Source organism: Pteropus medius, unplaced genomic scaffold (assembly GCF_902729225.1).
Source record: "Pteropus medius unplaced genomic scaffold, Ma_sr-lr_union100, whole genome shotgun sequence".
Taxonomy (NCBI): domain Eukaryota; kingdom Metazoa; phylum Chordata; class Mammalia; order Chiroptera; family Pteropodidae; genus Pteropus; species Pteropus medius.
In genome coordinates, this window is record NW_024351073.1 from 456,070 (window position 1) to 477,183 (window position 21,114).

Below are 21,114 nucleotides of genomic sequence, written 5' to 3' on the forward strand. Positions count from 1 at the left end.
AAACATGGGCAGATCTTTATGAGAAAAGTTATGATGGCATCAACAATGCTAATATTTGTCCAAGCTCTATCTATCCTTTATAGCCCAGTCTAAATGTCAAAATTTCTACGAATCACCTCAGATGCCTCTAATGGAAAATAATTTTTGCTTCCCCTGATCTCTCTTTGCACATTATCGGAAAATCCATTTATACTAAAAGAAATTCGATGTGATAAGAGTGTAGATTTCTTGAAAGTCTTTCACACATTGGTTCTTACATTATATACAGCTTAGTATCTATTGGAGAAGAAATTTACTAAATAGTTTTGAATGAAAGGGTAAAAGCATTGGAGCAGGGGTCCCAGCTGGAACCCATGTTTACTCTTGGTCTTAAGGTCACGTGTTTGAGCTTTCCATGCAGAAGGACTGAGAGCAGAGTTTCTTGCCTGCAGGGCATTCATCTCAAGGGAAAAGACCAGAGGGACCCACTGCGATGTCAGGATTATGACACAGGTTTGAGGTTAGGAATGACCAAGGGCAACACAGTGTCTGCCACTGGGGCTATTGTGAGTGCTAGGGAGAAAGAACTCTGAAAATGAAAAGCACTGTTTCTTGAAAATCCCTACAAGAATAGGTAACATAATGCTCATTCTGGAGCCCATGTGCTAGCAATTACCACATGATGGTACAATGTACAGCTTCTCTAAGGTACAGACTGCTGGGTCATGGCATAGGGACTTGCTCAAGGCCAAGCTCTTAAGGCTGGGCAAGAGCAGCTTTAGCAGAGACAGATTGTTAAAACTCTTTTCTTTGACCTACATCTCCCCATTTCCCACCCCCAGCACCTGGTATTCCCTTCATTCTATTCTCTGCTTCTAAGAGCTTGACTTTTTCAGATTTCACATATAGGTGAGATCAGCAGTATTTGTCTTTCTGTGTATGATTTCTTTCATTTAGCATAATATCTTCAAGGTCCATCCTTATTGTTACAAATGATAGGATTTCCTTCTTTTTTTATGGCTGAAATATATCTATATCTATATCTATATCATCTATCTATATATCTATATCTATATCTATATCTATATCTATCTATATCTGTATCTACACACACACACATAAATACAAACATATAGTTGGTTTGCTTATTTGTTTGTTTATTTTTTCTTTACTCTTCATCCATCAATGGGCACTTAGGTTGTTTCTGTATCTAGGCTATTGTGAAAATGCTTCAATAAATATAGAGGTTCGGATATCTCTTTGAAGTACTGATTTCACTTCCTTTGGAATTTCAGATATGTAGGATAAATAAGTTGTGGAGCTCTAACGTACAGCAGGTTGGCTATAGTTAACAATGCTGCATCATATACTTGAAATTTGCCTAAGAGTAGCAGAATTTAATTGCTCTAAAAAAAAAAAAGGTAACTATGTAGATGAAGGATATGTTAATTAGCTCGATTGTGGTAAACATTTCAGTATATATACATACATATATCAAAACATCATATCGTACACCTTAAACACATACACTTTTTATTTGTCAATTATACCTCGGCAAAGCCAGGGGGAGAACTTTGAGAGTCAACACAAATATTACTTTTGATGACGTGAACGAGGTGAAGAGGCGACAGCAGCAGCCGCTTCCTTACCTCTGGAGTAGGGACATTTTCCTCCTCCAAACTCAGAGGGGAGGCAGGAGCAGAGGTGGCCCTTCCACTGTTATCAAAGGCATAAAAAGCAACAGAGTACCTCGAGGCTGGAGGAGGGCGGAGGCTACTTATCAGGGACCATGTGGTAGCTCGGGAGCTTATCACAGAAGACGCAATGTAAACAGAAGGAATTGAGCTTTGAATGGAACATGAAGCCCCAAGAATTATGGATCACGTCGAGCCAAGAGAAGAGATGCTCTGTTTCAGTTCCCATTCGTTAATCCCAGAATGGTGAGGCCCACAGAAACAGAAGCTATAGCTGACATCCTGGCTTGACTTGCTCACAGCTCTTCTTCCCAGAGGAAGAACCCTGGTCCTGCTGCCTCACATTTGTTTACATTGTTACAGCAGTTTCTGAGGTGTAGGAATCCTTCCCCAGCTGAAGAAACCTAACGCTTTACCATAGGGTCAGTACTCAGCTTCTTCTGCAACATTCGAGTCGGCTCTTAACTGGAATTCATTTTTTTTTTCTTGAAATTAAATCTGTTTACTATTGACAACATACAAACAATTCAGATAGATTAGCTTCAGGCTAATTAGAAACATAAATAGTGTGAAAAGCAACAAAATATTTTAATTTACTTCTTGTTTGTTTATTAATGAAATCAGATGAACATGCTGATCTTAGTATTCTGAGATTTAAGTATGTACGTGGCACTGATTGTCATAATGACCTCAAAATTAAGTAATCCAGTTCTCCTCCAACAATTGTATAACACTCATTTTGGTCCAAGGTTAGGGTACCATAAAAACACAATTGCTGCTCTGCGCCAAATGAGATGAACGTTGGTTTAGTGTCCTCGCCCTCCACATGCAGACATGTGTATCTGTACCCATCCTCAGTCACTGAGGTCTCTACCGCTTACTGAGTGCCCATCATGGCAAGAACTGAGATGTCTCCCGTCCACAGTGGCCTTTGCTGTGCTATCGCTCCTTTTCCTGCCTGCCATCGGATGATGTACTTTGATGTCAGCTGAGGTGCGGTTAGCTAATTCCACGTAGTTTTGATACTGTGTACTGGCACAGGTGACTGATATCCATGGTCTCTGCCATTCTCTCTGGGTATAACATCATTCTGTACCATACTGACACCAGAATCCTAGGGGTTCACTAATTCATTCCCAGCCAGTTTATGGGATGCTTTATCAATCAAAGCCAATCTGCCAAGACTCCTTTGTCTGTCATTGATATTTAACTACCAGGTGCTGTATTGGACTTGAGATTCGACTCCTAGGCATGCACTCTCTCAGACTAGAAACAAGGCACAAGTCTCTCTGCTATAAGATTTACCTTAATCCCATGTGGATTCCTGTGGTGATCATGAAAACATGTCTCTCAGATCTCTGACTGTGAGGTGTGTAATTGACCCACAATTCTAACTGCCATGCTTAGAAATGTGTTGGAGCAAGGCCATACTTCCCAGCGACTGCTTCCGGTCAATAAAGAGCCTGGCTGGGGTATGAAGGTCAGAAAACCTCTGGGGAGGCACGGGCTCATCTGATGGGTGGCTTTGGCTTGAGGACTCCCTGTAGCCTTCACTAAAATTTCCCTAGAAGTGCATTGCAGTACATGAACTTAGAACTGTGCTGCAGTTCATAAACTTCTCCTTAGAAGTGTACTGAAGCCTATGTCACCCCCTTCTTCCTTCCCTTCCTCCTTCATAGGATTCGGATCTTCATTAAGGCCTGGCAACTGTCTTGACTTCCACTCCACTTTCTCTCACCAACGTTTTCCCCAGTAAATCCCTTTCATGTCTAATCTCATCTTGGTATCTGTTTCTTAGAGGCTAGGACTGTAGTAATTTAAAACAGCCAAGATTTTAGACATCCTGTTTTATTTCTGGAGGATACTCTCTAGAATTTAAATCTTGCCACATTTCTTCCAATTCCTCTCTTCCTTCTTTCTAATTGGACTTTTCTTTTGAATGGGAGAATGGCGAACATCATTCTATAACACTTTATTTTATTGTTTATTTTTGAAACTCTGTAATCTCGCTTCTAGATTTTTCTTGCTCAGAAAAGTCAAGTTTTTGGAATTTCAGAAAACAAAATCTCCAAACCAAGCAAATCAAACAAAAATCCCTTTTCTTCCCACAAAACTTGGCTCTTACTTTTGTTTCCATACCATGTGTTCAACAAAAGTCCATTCAGAAATTCCGTCTATCCCTTGTTTTTAGGATGTGTTCACTCTCCTTCTGTGGGCAGTGCAATGAAAAAGGCTATCACTGATAATTAAATGGTGAGAGAAGTATGAAAGAATTGTGGGAAAAACACATACAGTCAAAGAAATAGAAAATAACGTATCATGTAGAACCAAAGTCACTAAAGTATCATCTAATATCATTTAGCTTGAAAGGATTTTTGTTCTCATCTATGCTCCTCTCTTTCTCATGATTTAGAGCCCACGGGGAGGTTTTGAGAGTTCTGTGTTAAGTCTGGTTCAGTTATGGGAAAAGATTACATCTATTTTTGCCCATTACTCATCTACTTCTTTGTGGGACATTAGCCCAGAATTTCAAACCTTCTTGTGTACTATGGACCATTACAAACCCTACATGAGAATTGGAGCAAGTCAGCTTGAGGACAGGACTTTTGACGCTAGGAAAGAAGAAATGGTGTTTGCGGAGATGGGCCAGATTTTGATTTTAGAAGTGATTTATTAATATTTAGCTTGAAAGTACACCGCTGAATGCTTTAAATCCCAAAGAAATAATCAGCAGAATTAAGAAAAATTGGGGGGTGGGAGGCACTGCCATGGAAAATTAAGGCTTCTATCATGGGCTGTGACATTTGAAAAGAACTGAAGCTTTTCTTTAACGAGACAGACTGATTCCAACGATATTAGCTCAAAATGCAAGAGGGAAAGGTCTTGAGGGGAAATCTTTCCATGACGACTATTAAGAGTTTGAAGCAGGAGCATGCCTTTCTATCTGGTTTTCTTTTGGTAGGAAAATGGAACTCTGGCAATAGTTTCATCATGAAGAGAATGGGCAGCTGGGCCTGTGGGGTGCAGAATTCTTTGGAAGTCAGATGGAGACCAGTGAATAGAGCCCAGGTGCTGGTTCAGGCCAGGCTCAGCTGGCGCCTACTCTCCTTGCAGGTCAAGGCCAGGATCCGAGCAGTGACTTGTTCGCTCCCGGTCAACGAAGGCCCACAAAGTCATATTCACACACAGGGAGGCTCCCAGATTCCTGGGGGATGAGTGGGGTGGTGGCGGAGTGGGTGGGAACCACTGAGGAAGGAGCAAGGAGGGCCCTTGGTGGCGGCAGGTGAACATTTTACCCACTATCCAGGACCCGATGTAAGATCTCGGTGAGCTTGGCATAATATCTAAATATCTGGAAAGAGTCCTAGTCTCACATGCTTAGAAGAGACGAATTTAGATGAGAAGAACATTTTTTGTGGTGGCTTATGGAAAAGTAGAAAGAAAGATTTCTAGAGTAAATTTTGTTAGTAAGCTAAATATTTTCCCCAAACAATTTCTTTATCATTGTTGCCCCCACTGAATGATGGTGAAGGTTTTCTATAGCCACGACCGGCAGGGTGGGAATGACACAGAAAAAATAAACTCAAATTTTGAAAACTGTATTCCTATATAGTCTTCTGTAACCCATAGCAGAGGAAAGCCTTGACTTCAATTGCAAAAGATACTTTTAAAATATTAAATTCTATAGGCTGATACAGAGATATAAAACACAGAGTTTACAATATGGATCACAAAGTTCAGAAGAACCCCTTGATTTCAGAGAAAACATCCCCACTGTGGTGAGAGGAGGTGATGGTTCCTTTCCGGATTGGCAGGAGAAGCTTACAGAGGAGAAGAGTTTTAATTGATGGTGTTGGACTCTGCTCCTGTTTCTGTCCTCTCTAGGGGTTGAAACACTAGTGGTGGCGGGTATTCTTTTTGTTATTGTTCTTTTTCATGTTTGACACATGTTAAAAGAGATAGAAGCCACTATATAAATAGCTAATGAGACTTTTGAATTTTGTATCAACATTTCAGTCCCTTGGCTAGATCTGTAACCATTTCCTCTCTAATCATATAGAGTAGTTTAATAGAGTAATGAATATAGAGTAGTTTAATAGAGATAATTAAAATGTAGAATTATCTTTGATTATGGGCACTTGAGATAATTTCCTCTTCCATCTGAATGCCTATTTAAATTGTCTTTTATATCTAAAGTTTTCTTATTAATCTTTGCTCATCCTGGCATTTTTAAGCTAACAAACATACTAGTAAAATACTAAGAAGAGAAGAAATTCGAATTTAAATTTACTGAATGCTTGTAGCAATATGTAAAAGGTTTCCTAAGTTATGATTTGGGTTTCCCCAGAAGCAGATACTGAGACAAAGGTTTGAGTGTGAGTAGTTTGGGAAGTGATCTCAGAGAGCATCAGTCAAGCAGCAAAAAGTGAGATAGAAAAAAAGGAGGTGTTATCAAGCAGATTATTGCTCTGAGCACTGGGGCTCAATTTCTTTGGGGAACTACCTGATACCTGATCAGTGAAGAAACTAGAATATTTACCCTTCATTTTCAGCTGTCCCTGATTGAGAGCTGTTCCTGGGAGATGTAATTCCCTGACATCTCCAGCCTGTCCCATACAGGGGCTGAGAAAGGCCACGTGGCAGGGTCTGGCAGTAGAACGAACAGAAAATGGGAGATATCTGCTGTAGCATGTCTTAGGATAAGAACGATAACCACTTGAAAGCATCTGTCTCTGGAATGTGATTTATGAAACTGAAGGATCTGATATATTTATCTAATGAAATGTCCTTGAATAGATGAAGTCATAGACCATATTACATTCTGCTTAGAAAAAGCAGGGGAAGGTGGACAACAGGGGCTCTTTTGCACATGAGTATGCATGTACCTAAACCCACGTCATTTTAATTTCATCTTCATTCTTCATTTTACCAATGCTTTTTGGAAATAGGGTCTATTATAAATTATTCTGAAACATAACACAATAGGCCATTATCCCTGTGGTGTCCATTTTCCACTCAGCACACAGTGACAAGATGTTTATCAAGTTGGTGGAAACATCAACAGTTCAAGATTTAGCTTTCCGTTAAGTATTGTATCTTGTAAAAATTCAGTCGAGGACTAATTATAAATCAGCACTGAAAGATAATATAGATAATTCTGAAAGAATAACAATATCAGGAAAGTTAACATGAATCTAACTCAAAGTTCAGAAGAAGTTCAAGCTGTTGCTCTGGCTTGTGCTTTCACTTGGGACCAGAACGAAGGGTGGGAAATTTCAAAATTACCCAACATGTTTTCTTATTGTACTTGGAAAGTTATCTAGTGTTTTCCTTTTCTTTTTCCATTTATGAAATGAGCCCAATTGCTTGTATTTCTGGGATGCATTCACACAACTAAGAATTAAAGCACTATCTTGGGTCTTTCTTCTGCTCTACCCAGGCTCTCTAACCTACTAATTAGGGATAGAGACTAATAGCATGCATTGAATTTACTTGCATGTCATGATTTGCTGTAACAATGATGCAATGCTATCTTTACCTTTTTCAATTTTAAACAAAAGAGCCCTGTTAAGGGTATCTTATCAATAACTTTTGATAATACAGAATACTTACTCTGCAGAGGCAGACTTTGGATAAGAATTGTACTTTACAGAAGCAGCTAAATGATTGTCCTAAGATACACAGTTGTAGAGGTAAATTAATTTCTCTTTTGATATGCCTTGTGATATGGTAGGAACGGTAAACCCAAACTATTTGAAAGTTTGTGTATGCAAGTAGAACATTTGCTTCCATTGGGCTTAAAGTAGAGAGAATTAGGTACAAAGCTGGGTCTGGTCAACACTATGCTTTGGTTGATTATTTATAGAGCAACCACCAGCAAAGGAAAAAAGAGACATTAGATATTTTTTGGTTGCTTTTGATGAGTGCAATCAGTTAATGGATTGTTAGCGAATTAGCAATTAAATATCTAATTAATGACTAAGCAATCAACTAAGAAATGGTTAAATCTTTTATTTTAATTTTAAAAAAGAATTGGCAAATTAAAGCCCAGGGGCCAAACCCAGCCCACCATTGTTTTTATAAGGTTTTATTGCAACTTTGGCTATCCTTCTTTACATATTGTTTGGGCATTACGGTGGCAGAGTTGAGTAGCTGTGACAAGACTCATGAACACGAAAGCCTAAAATATTTATTATTTGGCCTTTTACAGAAAATGTTTACTCACCTCTGGTATAGAGATGTGACCTCATTTTTTTTTTTTTTTTTTTTTACTTTTTGTACAAAGTGTGCTCAATAGACTGCTACCAAAAGAGACCAAAGATGTGGGTTTCATTGCCACGTGCTCATGTTAACATCACCTTATGATGCTGACTCTGGTCTGTCCTCTTGAAAATAAATGCTATTGGCCATAAGAGAGATTGATGTACCAAAAATTAGAATGTAAATTATTAGAATTAAGAACAAACCATAGAGGTCATATAGCCTGAGGTTCTAATTTTACAGGTGAGGAAAATAAGACCCAGAGAGGTTAAGGGGTTTGCTCAAAGTTACTTAGCTTATGGCAGAGGCAAGATGCCATTTCTTCTAAGCAAACAAACAAACAAAAATAACGAAACAAACAGCAAATATCCTTCTGATGAAGCCCGGGCCCTTCTGATGAAAGTCAGGGAATATTAATTTTGTTCTGCCAACAACAGTCCTTCACTCTTGCTGAGTAAATTCGGTTACTCTCATATAGTGGTTCTCAAACTTCAGGGTGCATCAGAATTACCTGAAGGGCTCCTTGAAATGAAGATTTCTGGGCTTACTCTCTCTTTTCCCCTCTATTGCTAATATAGTGGGTCTAATGTGGGTCTCAATAATTTGCATTTCTAACAAGTCTTCCAAGTGATGTTGATGCCGCTGGTCTAGAGAACACATTTAAGATCCACTGCTTGAATACAACTGGGAGGAATTAATTTCCGTCCCTCTCCTGTGTAGACACTTGGCTCTAAACTGAAATAATCATTATCATAAGACAGTGGTAATCAACAAAGAATTAGCAATGATCTCCTTAAAGCTGATTTTTTTACACAATCATACTGTAACAATTAGAACGAGAACAAATGAGACCAATCAAGTCATAGTTATCAAGCTACTGGTAGGGAGCAGGGACAGATATAAAGAACAGATGATTTAGAAAGTCTTTATTCTGGGGGTGTATAGCGATTGACAGAAGGTAGGAGTGCTTGTGGGGGGAGAAGAGAAGACATGAGACATTATGAGGCGTTGGGGTATCAACATGGTCTCAGTGTTTTTAAGTACATGATTCATTAGGTAGTGAATCATAGAATTTACGTTGTGAGAGATCATCCAGTACTATCTTTTCCCCCACGTATGATTTTGAGGTAATTTAAGATATATGTGTACGGATTTACATAAATATTTATTCCATAAAAAATTTATGTTAAAGAGCTCAATTGGTCTGAGTTCATAAATTCAAAAAACCCTTTATGATTTGTCAAAGATTTCTTTTACAACTAGGAAAACAAGAAACAGAAGTTATATTAAGCACCTAGCATCACACAGCAAACCACAAAACATAGAAAATGCTAAGTTTCTTTGATTCTTAGAGAAGAAGGCAGACATTAATGGAAATGCATAAGGAATAGAGGTTTATTTTTCTTGGATAGTTTGTAATTTCAGTTGTTTTGCCTTATCTTGAGGAAAAACAAGGGGGAGATAGTTAATCTCAAAAGATTAAATTTGAACTGGGCAGTGGTGAACAAACATTTCACACCCCACCCTCTCACCAATCATCAGGAAATGCTATTGAAGTGGCTTCTTGTGAGAAACAGTTTTAAAAATTCGAAACAGGGAAAATTTAAACCTGATGTTTCTCACTTCCTTCCAACTTCTCCTGTGTCTGTTGCAACACTTGACTTTTCCTCTGCATTTGTGCCTGTAGATTATTGGATTGCTGGCACTGTGCTCTCCCTTGCTATTACTCTTGGGATTATGAGGCCCAAGCTGGGCATGTCTAAAACTGAGCTCACCCCTACCCTTCCTCTCTCTTGCCCCCAGTTGCTCCCTCTCTGGACTTCCTCACTGCTGTCAAAGTTATCATCATTTTCCAGGCGCACAAGTTCAAAACCTCAGAGTGAACTCTGCCGACTCCTTCTTCCCTCTCAAATCTAGCCGGTTCCTAATCCTCTCTATTCCTCTTTGATAATGTCTTTCACACTTGTCCTTGTCTTTCTCCCTCTCTTCCATTCCCACCCACCCACTCTAAACCCTTTTCAGGGCATAGTGGTTAAGAGCATGAGTTTGAAGCTCAGACGTCTAGATTTTGCTGACAAGCTTTGATGCTTCCTGGCTGGGTGATTTTCTATCTTGAAGTATCTGAGCCTCAGCGACATCATTTTATTTCTAAAATAAGCATAACAATACTTGCCTGTAGAGTTGTTATATGGATAAAATAACATATTCAAAATGCTTAGCAGTGTTTGACACAATGTAAGTGCCCCAAATAGAGTAACTATTAAAAGTTATCATTCAAGAGCAGGATTTACTATGTAGCTTCGATTTTCATTTGTCTCTCATATACATATATTTACTTTCATATATAATCCTGTATTTAAAATTTTATTTTCTCATATGAAAATCTTTATCGCTTTTTGCAATCTACTCATTCTTCACTCTGGATGAGAAAGAACCCTGTAGAGAGAGAAAAGCAAGAAGTATTTCCTTCCACACTCACTGTGTAGGGATGGATAATGGTGAAAATTTCTCCTTTTGCGCAAATGTCAAGAAAGCAGAAATGGCTCTCCCCTCCCTCACCAGTAGTATTTACATATCATCTTTAGGTCTTTAGGGTGCTTTCATATTTGTCATTTCTTGTGAACCCTACTGTTATGCATCAAATTATGCTCCACCCCTACCCCATCCCCAATTCTTATGTTGAAGTCCTAACCCCCAATACCTTAGAATGTGGCCTTATTTGGAAATAGAGCTGTTGCATCCTGGAGCCAGGTAGGTCCATGATCCAGTAATGACTAGTGTCGTTAAAAGAAGGAGAAATTTGGACGCATGTTCAGGAAGAACATCATGTGATCAGGAAGGCAAAGATCAAGATGATGCAGCAGAAGTCAAGGAACACCAAAGATGGCCAACAGACCACTGGATGCTAGCTGAGAGGCATGGAACAGACTCTCCCTTGTGCCTTCAGAGGAAGCATGCTGCTAATACATTCATATCACACTTCTAACCTCCAGAATTATAAGATGATAAATTCCTATTTTTTAAGCCACTTAGTTTGTAGTAGTTTGTTATGGCAGTTAGCAAACACCTACAAAGATGCAATGAGACAGAGAGAAAAGGTGATGGCAAGCTGCCTACATCTGGCTAGGGTCTGCAAGCGATACTTCTAACAGCAGCTGAGGGATGTAACCGGGAACCAGGCAAGTTGAGAGCAGTGAATTGCTGCCAAGCGAAAGCCAAGAAACCAAGGTTGGATCCTTATGTTGCACCTCAGCTTCTTTCTCTGCTCAAATCCAGCAAGGAAAGGAATAGGTGGTTAGACTGGAAGATGAGGTCCAAGTTAGTCTATGTAAGCCCGAAAATGCAGTTAGCTGTCACTCCATTGCTGAAGGCCTATCTTACTGGAAGGGAGTGAAGTCATCTGAGACCATTGAAGGGAGATGGCTTTATGCTTCCAGCCCAACCAGCCCAGGATGGTTTCTAGTTTGTAGAATTTTCCACTTGAACACAATTGGATTGCATTGGATTCTCACAGTCAATCAACACTCTCCTTGCTATATCTAATCCACAGGCCAGGACAAATCATAATCACCCTTAAAGACAAGAAGAGTTAGCTTACTCACGATCCCATGCCAATAGATTTAGAACATGTGCCAGCCAGAACCAGCTATATTCTATATTTGAGGATTTTCTCTTTTAATTGTGAAGTTTTGACTATTTAATGGATAACTGAATTGGCTGGAAGACTGATATCAGGATACACGGGATTTTAATCGGAAAATAAATCTTTTGAAATTTACCATCTGAAAAGCATCCAGGTCTTCTCCGTTGGGAGCTAATTATGGTTATCTTCATGGTGATAAGAATGGCAGCCCAGAGTGGCTCAGGAAACAGATTATCTCCTAGGTAATGTGGACCATACTGGTGGATTCTGTTTCAACACCCTTTGTCAGACTGGGCTATACTCAATGGGAGGGGAGCACCTAGCAACACGTTTGCTATGAATGTTGCAAAATTATTTTTTGTTTTAGTTTTCTGTGTGTTTTTTTTTTCCTTTTGTTTTTGGATTTTAAAATATTTTGTAATAAAATGATGCTATCATTCCCCTTTGCAATGTCCAATCAAGCCTTGTATATACACGAGTACAGTCTTAAAACCCACTGAATTGAAACTTGATTAGCCTCTCAGTAATGAGTTTCCCAGATAAAAGACCAGTTACTTAGTTAAATTTGACTTTCGATTAAACAATGAATTATTTTTTTTACTATAAGTGTCTCCCACTTATGGGACATACTTATAGTAAAAGTGACTTCATGGGACATACTTATAGTAAGAGTGATTTACTGAAATTCAAATTTAGCTAGATACCCTGTATTTTTATTTGCTATATCTGGCAACCATACTCTGTCAGAGATGGAAGTTTTCTATCCCTGTTTTTCTATTCCTTTAATCAAATAAGAAGATATTGCATGGTTCCTTTATTTTTCTTAGCAAAGAAGGAATGTCCTAGAGTATGTTCTAGAACAGAATTTTTCAAACTGTTCTCCATGATGACTAAATCACTTAGATACATGTTAAAATGTCAGTTTATGGGTTCTGCCTAAGTCACGCTTAATAATTAGATTCTCAAGCACCCCAGGAGAGTCTAATGCCCTTTAAGCCTGAGAAGAAATGACCTCTAGGGTTTAGACCCTGGTTAAAGCCTGATGTGAATGTCTTTTCTTACTGCAAAATGTGTTACTTTGAGCTAGGATGGTCTCAACTGGATTCACTGAAAAAATGTTGAGATTTGAAAACACTGAGAGATTATTTTATTTTTATCATGTTATTATTTAAAATAACAGTATTTCTAACACCTTTCTAGAAATTGTCAAAATACATATTCATTGTTAATTAAATTCACAAAAAGTATCAAACGTATAGTTTTTATCTATTGAAATAATTTGCCCAGATATTTGTTGCTGTGCTCATCTCTAGGCCATGCCCGGGGACACACTATAATTTGCAATAGTTTTATATTTCTAGGTTTTCAAACTATATCACAGGTGCAATCACTGCTTGGAATAATAAGAAATCCAGAAAGCTTTGCTATGGTTTAATAAAAATTTATTGTATTGATACTAAGCGATATAAGATGTAATGTTAAAAGCTCACCCTAGTTAGTAAATTATTTTCTTGTGCAAGATATTGATCTCTCTAAGTTTACTTTCTTATCTAGAAGATAATTATAGTAATAGTACTAATTCATGGGTTTTGGAGGGGATTAACCTAAAGGATATGTGTAAAAAAATTAGCATTAATACTTGGCATACATACAGAATAAAGTGCTCAATAAATGTTAGCTGCTGTTATAGTTACTGTTGTTATTATTATTACTTTTAAAAGTATTCTTTCATTATAAAATCATAAAACTTCTAAAAGACACATAATCAGAGAAGGCTTTTCCAGAGGAGTTCTTTCCTGATTTTGAGCTCTGGGGCTGCTGTGGAAGGACAGCATTTTAAAACCATAGTCCGACGCTGTAGATGTGATGAAAAGCCATGACATAAATCCTTCCTTCTCTCCCCTGCCATCTATTGTTGAGAGTTTTGTCACTTTACCACTCCACTGTGGCTTCACTGCTTTTGTCATGTTACAGGAGAGACTCCTCTGACATAGTAAACGCAAGATATACAACCACTAAGCAATTTAATAAAAAATTTATATTCTACCTCCTGTTTGAGTTGAAGACAGCTATGGCTGAAGCACAGTAAATAAGAGTGAGAATAGCAGGATTTGAGGCTGACTAAAAAGCTGAAGATTGGTTTCAAATGCTCACATTTCTTCATTTTTTTTTTTCTGAACGTGATAAGGAGCCATTAGAAGAATTTAAGTTGAGGACAGATGCAATCAGTTTCGCTTTTTGAAAAGGTCATTCTGGCTCCTTTACTTCCCTCAGGCTAAAAACAACCTCTCCTTCTCCTTCATCTTTGTTGTTTATAGTTGTTTGTTTTGTTTTGTTTTCTGTGTATATCTTCCTTGAATAAATGTGAATTTAATGAAGATGAGGAATTACCCAATTTATCTTTATAATCCCCGTTTTACAGAGTACCTTGCAAATAACAGCTAGTCAACAATCATTTTGTTAATGTATGACTGGATGGCTAGATGATTGAAATGACAGGGCAAAGCCAAATGTCCACTTGATTTAATAAGTGCAAGTAAATGTTGATGCTATAATGAATTAGTACATAGATAGAACCAATGAAAGCAATACAATTTTGGGATTCATAGAAAGGAAATGACACAAATCATGAAGGTGATATTTCTTGGATACAAGTCATACAAAAAGGAGATTATTTTTTCGCTGTATAGTATGCACATGTCACGCTGTCATCATAGCCAACTGTTACAGGCTCATGTCCTTATTGCCTTTTTGCATTTAGGCCAGAATCATGGGAACGAGATGGAAGAATAATATCACCTTATATTTTCATATATCACAATTTTGAAGTTTCTCAAAATGGTCCACAGATGTTCAAAGTCATGGGAATGTGTAGCACTGAGCAATTAAGGGCTGATTCTATGCTAAAGTTTCGTTAATCAGTGTAAGCTTGCAAAGGATGTTTCTCATCTTTCTGCTTATGCATGTAATACTTTGGACAAAAATTTATCAATTTCAGTAGGGTATGGAAAGCTAGTCAAGCCCACAGGGCTACTGAGAAAAAAATAGAGGGCAATGATTATATTACTTTTCCCAGTGGGCTATATATGTACTGGGAAGATGGGCTGTCTGGGGTTGGACTTTTGGGAGACTATGGAGTAAAAAGGATTTAGCCAGGGAAATGAGAAAAGGATCAAAGTGAGAAGACTTTGAACTGGTCTGAAGCCAAAAGGGGCCTGAGTGCAGAAAAGATACTTTGAGTGAGATATTTATTGACTGCTTGGTCTATGGTGCTTAACATAAAACGATTTCCCCAAATATTTTCCAGAATCTTCAGTAAAATATATTTTGCTTAATGATGCCCTTGAAGGGAGTCAATTCTTAGGAATGAATGTGGGGAAGTGCTGAATCCAGCTTCAAGGGTAGATGTTGGCAAGAGCAGATGCTCTCCTGAAGTCAGCATACATGGTTACACAAATCCAAAATCAAATGCCCTATATTGTTTAATCTGGACAAATTCTTGCCAAAACTTTCTGAAACTCATTCAGAAACAAGAATAACAATCCCCCACCCCCAAACAGAAGGGTTTTATTCCTCCCAGAGTTTCATTTAAAAAAAGAAAAAAAAAATTGTATAAGGCATGCAGAATCCAAACTAGTGATAAATTATTAGTTTGTAGTTTCAGAAGAAATTATTTAGAGACCACTGCTCATTAAACCAGGCTGGACAGTATCCACATAAGCTCAATCTTGCAGTCTTGCAAATGGTTTTTGTAAACATTAGGCTCCAACAAAATATCTCTTTGACTTACAACCTTTGGCCGGCTGACTGTCTTTTCCTGTCCCATTCTTTTATAACCAGCCCCATAGACAGCTGCTTCCTTAGGTTCTCCTAAAGGAATGTATGCTCTAAGGAATAAGAGGGGGTAAAAAGGTTGAGAAAAGGAATGCACAAAACCTGTTTTGTATCAGTTCTTATGATGAAATGGGGATCGGAGGGCTTTATTTTTTCCAGTCCTCTGAATCCCTCTGGTATCCATCATTTACCTATCCCTGATGAGTTTGATTTGTTTTAAAACAATTTTTAAGTTGATGTATAATCTTCATTGAACTGCACATACCATAAGTCTAATGTTCCATAAATTTTCACAATAATAACACTCATGTATTCACCACTAAGATCAAGAAATAGAACACTAGCAAAACCTCGGAAGTCCCCTTCATGCCTTCTATTCATTATAAACTTCCTTCCTTGAAAGCAGTTAACCTTACTTCCAATGTCATAGATTAGGTTTTTCTTGTTTAATACTTAGTATAAAATGGAATCATATTAGTCTGCTTGGGCTGCCATAACAGAATATCACAGACTAGGCAGCGTAAATAACAGAAACCTGAAACCTATTTTCTCACAGTTCTGAGGCTGAAAGTCCAAAATCAAGATGCAGGCAGAATTGCTGTCTCACTGTGTCCCTACGTGGCCTTTCCTCTGTACACATACACTCCTGGTCCCTTACTCCTCTTTTAAGGACATCTATCCTATTGGATTAGGGCTCCACCCTTATGAGCTCATTTAAGCCTAATTACCTCCCTAAAAGCCCTATATCCAAATATAGTCATATTTGGAGGTAGGGTTTCAAAATATGAACTGCATGGTTTAGTCCATAACATACCGTATGTACTATTTTATGTCTAAATTTTTTCTCAACATTAGGCTTGAGAGATTTATTTATGTTGCTTTTGTGCAGCATTAATTCATTTATTTTCAATGCTGTAGTATTCCATTGTATGGGTAAAATATATTAGCCATTCTGTTGTTGATGGACATTTTAGTTGATTTCAGTTTGGAGCTATTATACATGAGGTTACTATAAATATTCTTGTGCATGTATTTTAGTAAACATATGCACACATTTCTGTTTGGTATTTCCCCAAGTAGTGGAGTAGCTGGGTCACAGGATATGTATATGTTCAGTTTTAACAGATATTGCAAAATAGTTTTCTAAAATATTTGAACCAGTTTATACTCTCATCAGCAGTTCATGAAAATTCTAATTGCTCCGTGTCCTCACCAACATAATCATTGTTGGCCTTTTAAATCTTAGCTATTTTGTTGAATGTATAGTGATATTACATTGTAATTTCAATTCACATTTTGAGCACCTTTTCATATTTATTGACCTTTTAATATACTATTTTGTGAAGTGCCTATCAATATTTGGCTTATATCCTTTTGCATTAAGTGATTCCTCTTTAGATTTGTCAGGGCTCTTTATACATGTATTTTGTTTTATTTTCTTCAAATCTGTAGTGTCAAAGAACAATTTATAGATTTTTAGTTAGCACCGACACAGAAATATTTTACTCACGTACACAAGTAAGTGTTGCCATTAGACTGTTGTTAAGGAACAAAAGCAGAGACTGAACTTATAGGAAGAGAGAAAAGGAGAAATCTGCAGACTGACAAGCCTGAGAAGGGAAGGGGAATGAAGCAGAGTTCAACAGAAGTTTAACTGTAATTCAGGGCAAACTGAGTCATTGTCAACCTTGCAGAAACAATTTGGGAAGAGTGAATTTTGCTTTTACATTTTCAAGAGTAAATTGATAAGCTTATAACTAGGAAAATGGTCAGTCTCGGAACTTTGCCCTTTGAGCAGGCTGGGTAAGGTTAGCAAAAAAACAATTTGCTAACTTTTTTTTTTTTAGATGATCAATATATGCTTTATTTTTTAATTTTTTAAAATTTGTTTTTATTAAATTTATTGGGGAAACTATCTTCAAGACAAGTAATAACAAGTGTTGCAGAGGTGGTGGGGGAAAAGGAACCCTCATGCACTACTGGTGGGAATGTAAATTGGTACAGCCACTACGGAAAACAGTTTGGAGTTTCCTCAAAATGTTAAAAGTAGAATTACCGTATGACTCAGCAATCCCTCTTCTGGGTATCTACCTAAATTGTTATCTTTCAATTCTCCGAAAATCTTTGAAAGTTTAGCTGTGGTGAGACATCTCTGGCAGTGTCTTGCTATTACCAGTTCCACCTTAGTTAGGTCAGGTCTGCATATTTTCCTCATGAAAGTTCCCTAGTGGCTTGCCTTTCCCCTCCTTTTCTATTGTGTGCTCATGAAGATAATTTCTTAAGATTTGTACTTCACTTTGGTGCTTTAAAGCTTCTAAGATAATGTAAGAGAGTATCTTCAAGACTATGAAATAACAAGTTTTCTTAAACAAAATACAAGAAGCACTAACTACAAAGGAAAAAATTGATAAATTAGATAGCATTAAAAATAAGAACTGAGACCCCATTATAAAAATTAAAGGACTGTGGAAGAAGGTATTTTTCCCATACATTGAATTAAATAAGTTTAATATTTTTTTATTTGAAAATTCAATTGACCCAATGATATTCTTTAATTTTAAGTCATTTTACTATGCTGTTCCTACGTAGGTTTTATTTATATCTTTCTCACTTACAGTTTGTAGTAATTTCTGGATCTGTGGCTTCATGTATTCATTAATTTTAGAAAATTCTTAGCCACTATTTTTTCTAATATTGCTTCCACCTACTCTCTCTCTCTTTTCTTTTTTACTAGAACTCCAATTACATATGTTAGATTTTTCTCACTGTGCCCCATGTCTCTTAAATAGTTTTCTACATTTTTATCATTTTTTTCTCTCTCAGTACTTTAATATGGATATTTTCTTCCCAGTTTGAATATCTTCTCCTGTGTCTGATATTCTGTTAAAAACAATCTATTAAGTTTTTATATTTTTCAGTTCTAGTATTCCAATTTGAGTCTTTTTTCTAATAGATTCTGGTTCTCTGCTGAAATTATCCATCTATAGTAAATTTTCCATTACCTGTTTGTCTTCTCTTGGTTTTAGATCATTTGCCTTCATCTTGTTGTATGCCTGGTAATTGAGTGAATGCTGAACATCATGTATGGAAAACTAAGAGATAATTAAGGTTCTGGACAACGTTATCTTTCTTCCAGAGGATTTACTTTTGCTTCTTAAAGAAGGTTAGATCAGGGTGAATCACTTTACCAGTTCTTAAACTAAGCTGGATTTCAGCCTTCCTAAAGGCTGCTAATTTACTTTAGTACTTAGGTTTTTCTCTTTAGAAGGCCCAACTGAAAGTCTGGCATATTTACCAGGGCTTCTCCTCCTTGGCAGACCTTGATCTTCATTGTTTTTCTCTTTATCCCCTGAGATTGCCAAAAACTCTGACCAGCTTCTCAGGCTCTTAATTCTACTTATAAATTGTCAAATACAAGTCAAAGCATAAAAGGTAATTTATTACCATGATTCAGAGTATCTCATGGAACACACAAGGTAACTGGATCCATGGAGATGGAAAAGATGCTGATGTCCCTTGCGAAGAAAAGCAGAGCTAGATGTCGCACTCACTTTTCTAAACTTGTTTCTGGAATCATAGCCTTTCAAGTTCTTAGTACTTTGGTAGCTCTTGAATGCCTTCGAACAAATTTAAAAATATATATTTTATTCAGATTTCTAGTTGTTCTAAGTAGGATGCTTGATATGAAATGAGAAGTGAAAGGAGTTTTCTTATCCTTTTAATTAGTACCTTTCAGCTCTGCATAAAACTTTCTTCTCCCTCCTTCCCCTCCCAGTTATCTCTTTTTATTGTAGCCACAGGAAATACATACCAGTTCTAAGGAACAACCTTTGACTTCTACTTTGCCTCATGATATTTAGGAATCTGCATATGTATATTTCAACTCAGATAATACTGCCTCCCAAGACTCACCCTTGCTTGGGTCTGAAAAAAGTATCCTTATTCAGTAATCATTTTCACATTCAATAACTGTATTAGCCATGGGGTTCAGTCAAGGCATTTTGGCTGAGCCCCATGGCTAATACAGTTATTGAACGTGACTGACTAATCTTTGCCAGGTACTAATAACTCCCTGATACATATAAACAAAAAGTGTATTCAAATGTTTTTTTTTATGGTTTTCTTCAAGAATTTAGGGATTTATCTTCACTCATCTGCCCTACACTAAGGTTATTTAGTGACTTTTAATTTTGATTTCTCAGCTCTATTATGGATTCATATATATCTTCCCATTGGTCCCATCACTAGTCAATGGAGAATTATGAAAGATGGGGATACCTGAAAGACTGAAACAATTTGTTTTTGTTTCTTTTTTTTTTTCAGTTCAGAGTTAGAAAGTCCCTAAGGTGAGTGGACTTTTCCTCTTGCCATTTTCTATAAGGCCTGGAGAACGATAAATACCTTCCTGCTAAAGACAATGAGCATCTGAGACTAAGTGGTAGAGAAATACTGTGGCTTTTTCCCTCTTACAACCCTCCAATTTCATGCCACAGCCTCTGATTGGCTAAATTTAACTGGAAGGCATGAGAGCTTAGCAAAAAGAAAATGTAACAGTCTCTGAGGAAGCAAAAAAAGTGCAGAGAACAGATTTGAGGATAAAGATGCAAATAACATATATTGCCATCAAAAGGAAAAAATTATGGATTTATCATAGGTAAAATATAGAGTAATGGTCCAGGAAATTTCATTTGAGAATACTATGCAAGTTACAGTCTTTTTAAGAAAATTATAAAGGTCACAAGACAGGGAGATACCTCTAGGAGAATAGATAGACCAGGAGCAAATTCCTAAAGTAATGGTCTTCTTTAGTAATCATATGCGTGCTGGGCATGTGTTCATATTAAGGTTTATGATATGCATTTTCACACATTTTTATATAGTTATCTTACTTCAATATTTTATGATCTTTTAAATAACATTTTCCAGTGCTTAGCACATCATGTTAAACTGAATCTTTGTGCATGAATTTGACTATCTGATTCCTCTTAAGACTGAATCTACATATATTTATAGTATGGAGACAGTTAATTTCCTGTGGCAGAAACATATTGAATGAGAATAAAATTTACCTAGTTTCTATCTACTGAATTACTTCTCAGTTAGTTACTTGTTAAACTGTGAAGGGATTCAGTTCTATGGGGGTTCATCTTTTATGGGATCCAATGGAAAATAATTCCAGAATTTACCATTCCACTTTTTATTATACTCAGAACAGAATTAGATAAAAGTCCAACATGTTTCTCTTCAGTCTTAGGATATCAAAAAATAAAAAATATCACCAATGAACCCAATCTATTGTTCTGGTATAAAAACACTGTCAGCATAACAATAAACAATAATACCCAACTCTCATAAGCAATGGAGAAAACAAAGGAAATAGTTTGAATTTAGAGTTAGGAGAGAGAGATTCCTCATGGAATGACTAAACTTCCACCCCACTTGAACATTCTCTATGATTCTATAACACGCTTTCCATGCAGTGGATGCTAATAAAGAGCAGGATTTATAGTGGGACTATTTCTCCCTTCCTTTACTTGTGGGCTGCCATTTGATTTTTTTGAAACAATTGTATCAAATGAGTTTTTGAACTAAGGTCATATCTACTGCTTTGGATAGTCTTCTGGGCCACTGCTATTGACAAGGAGGAATTAAAGGGAAGGTATAAGATAATCACTTTTAACCTCCCATGCCATTTGGAAACCC

General features: G+C 37.1%; 1 protein-coding gene across 3 annotated transcripts in view; it reads right to left on the reverse strand.

Annotated features, from left to right (window-relative positions):
* FBXO4 (F-box protein 4) overlaps nucleotides 1-21,114 on the reverse strand; it is a 394,712-nt gene that overhangs the window by 210,233 nt on the left and 163,365 nt on the right. Inside the window, exon 7 of one of the 3 annotated variants that reach the window (XM_039842567.1) lies at nucleotides 18,421-19,028. The exons of the other annotated variants lie outside the window; for them this stretch is intronic. Within the exon in view, the coding sequence (XP_039698501.1) occupies nucleotides 18,852-19,028 (177 nt within the window). The 3' untranslated portion in view covers nucleotides 18,421-18,851. Of the gene's footprint in view, nucleotides 1-18,420; nucleotides 19,029-21,114 lie in introns of those variants that run through there. 3 annotated transcript variants of the gene reach the window in all.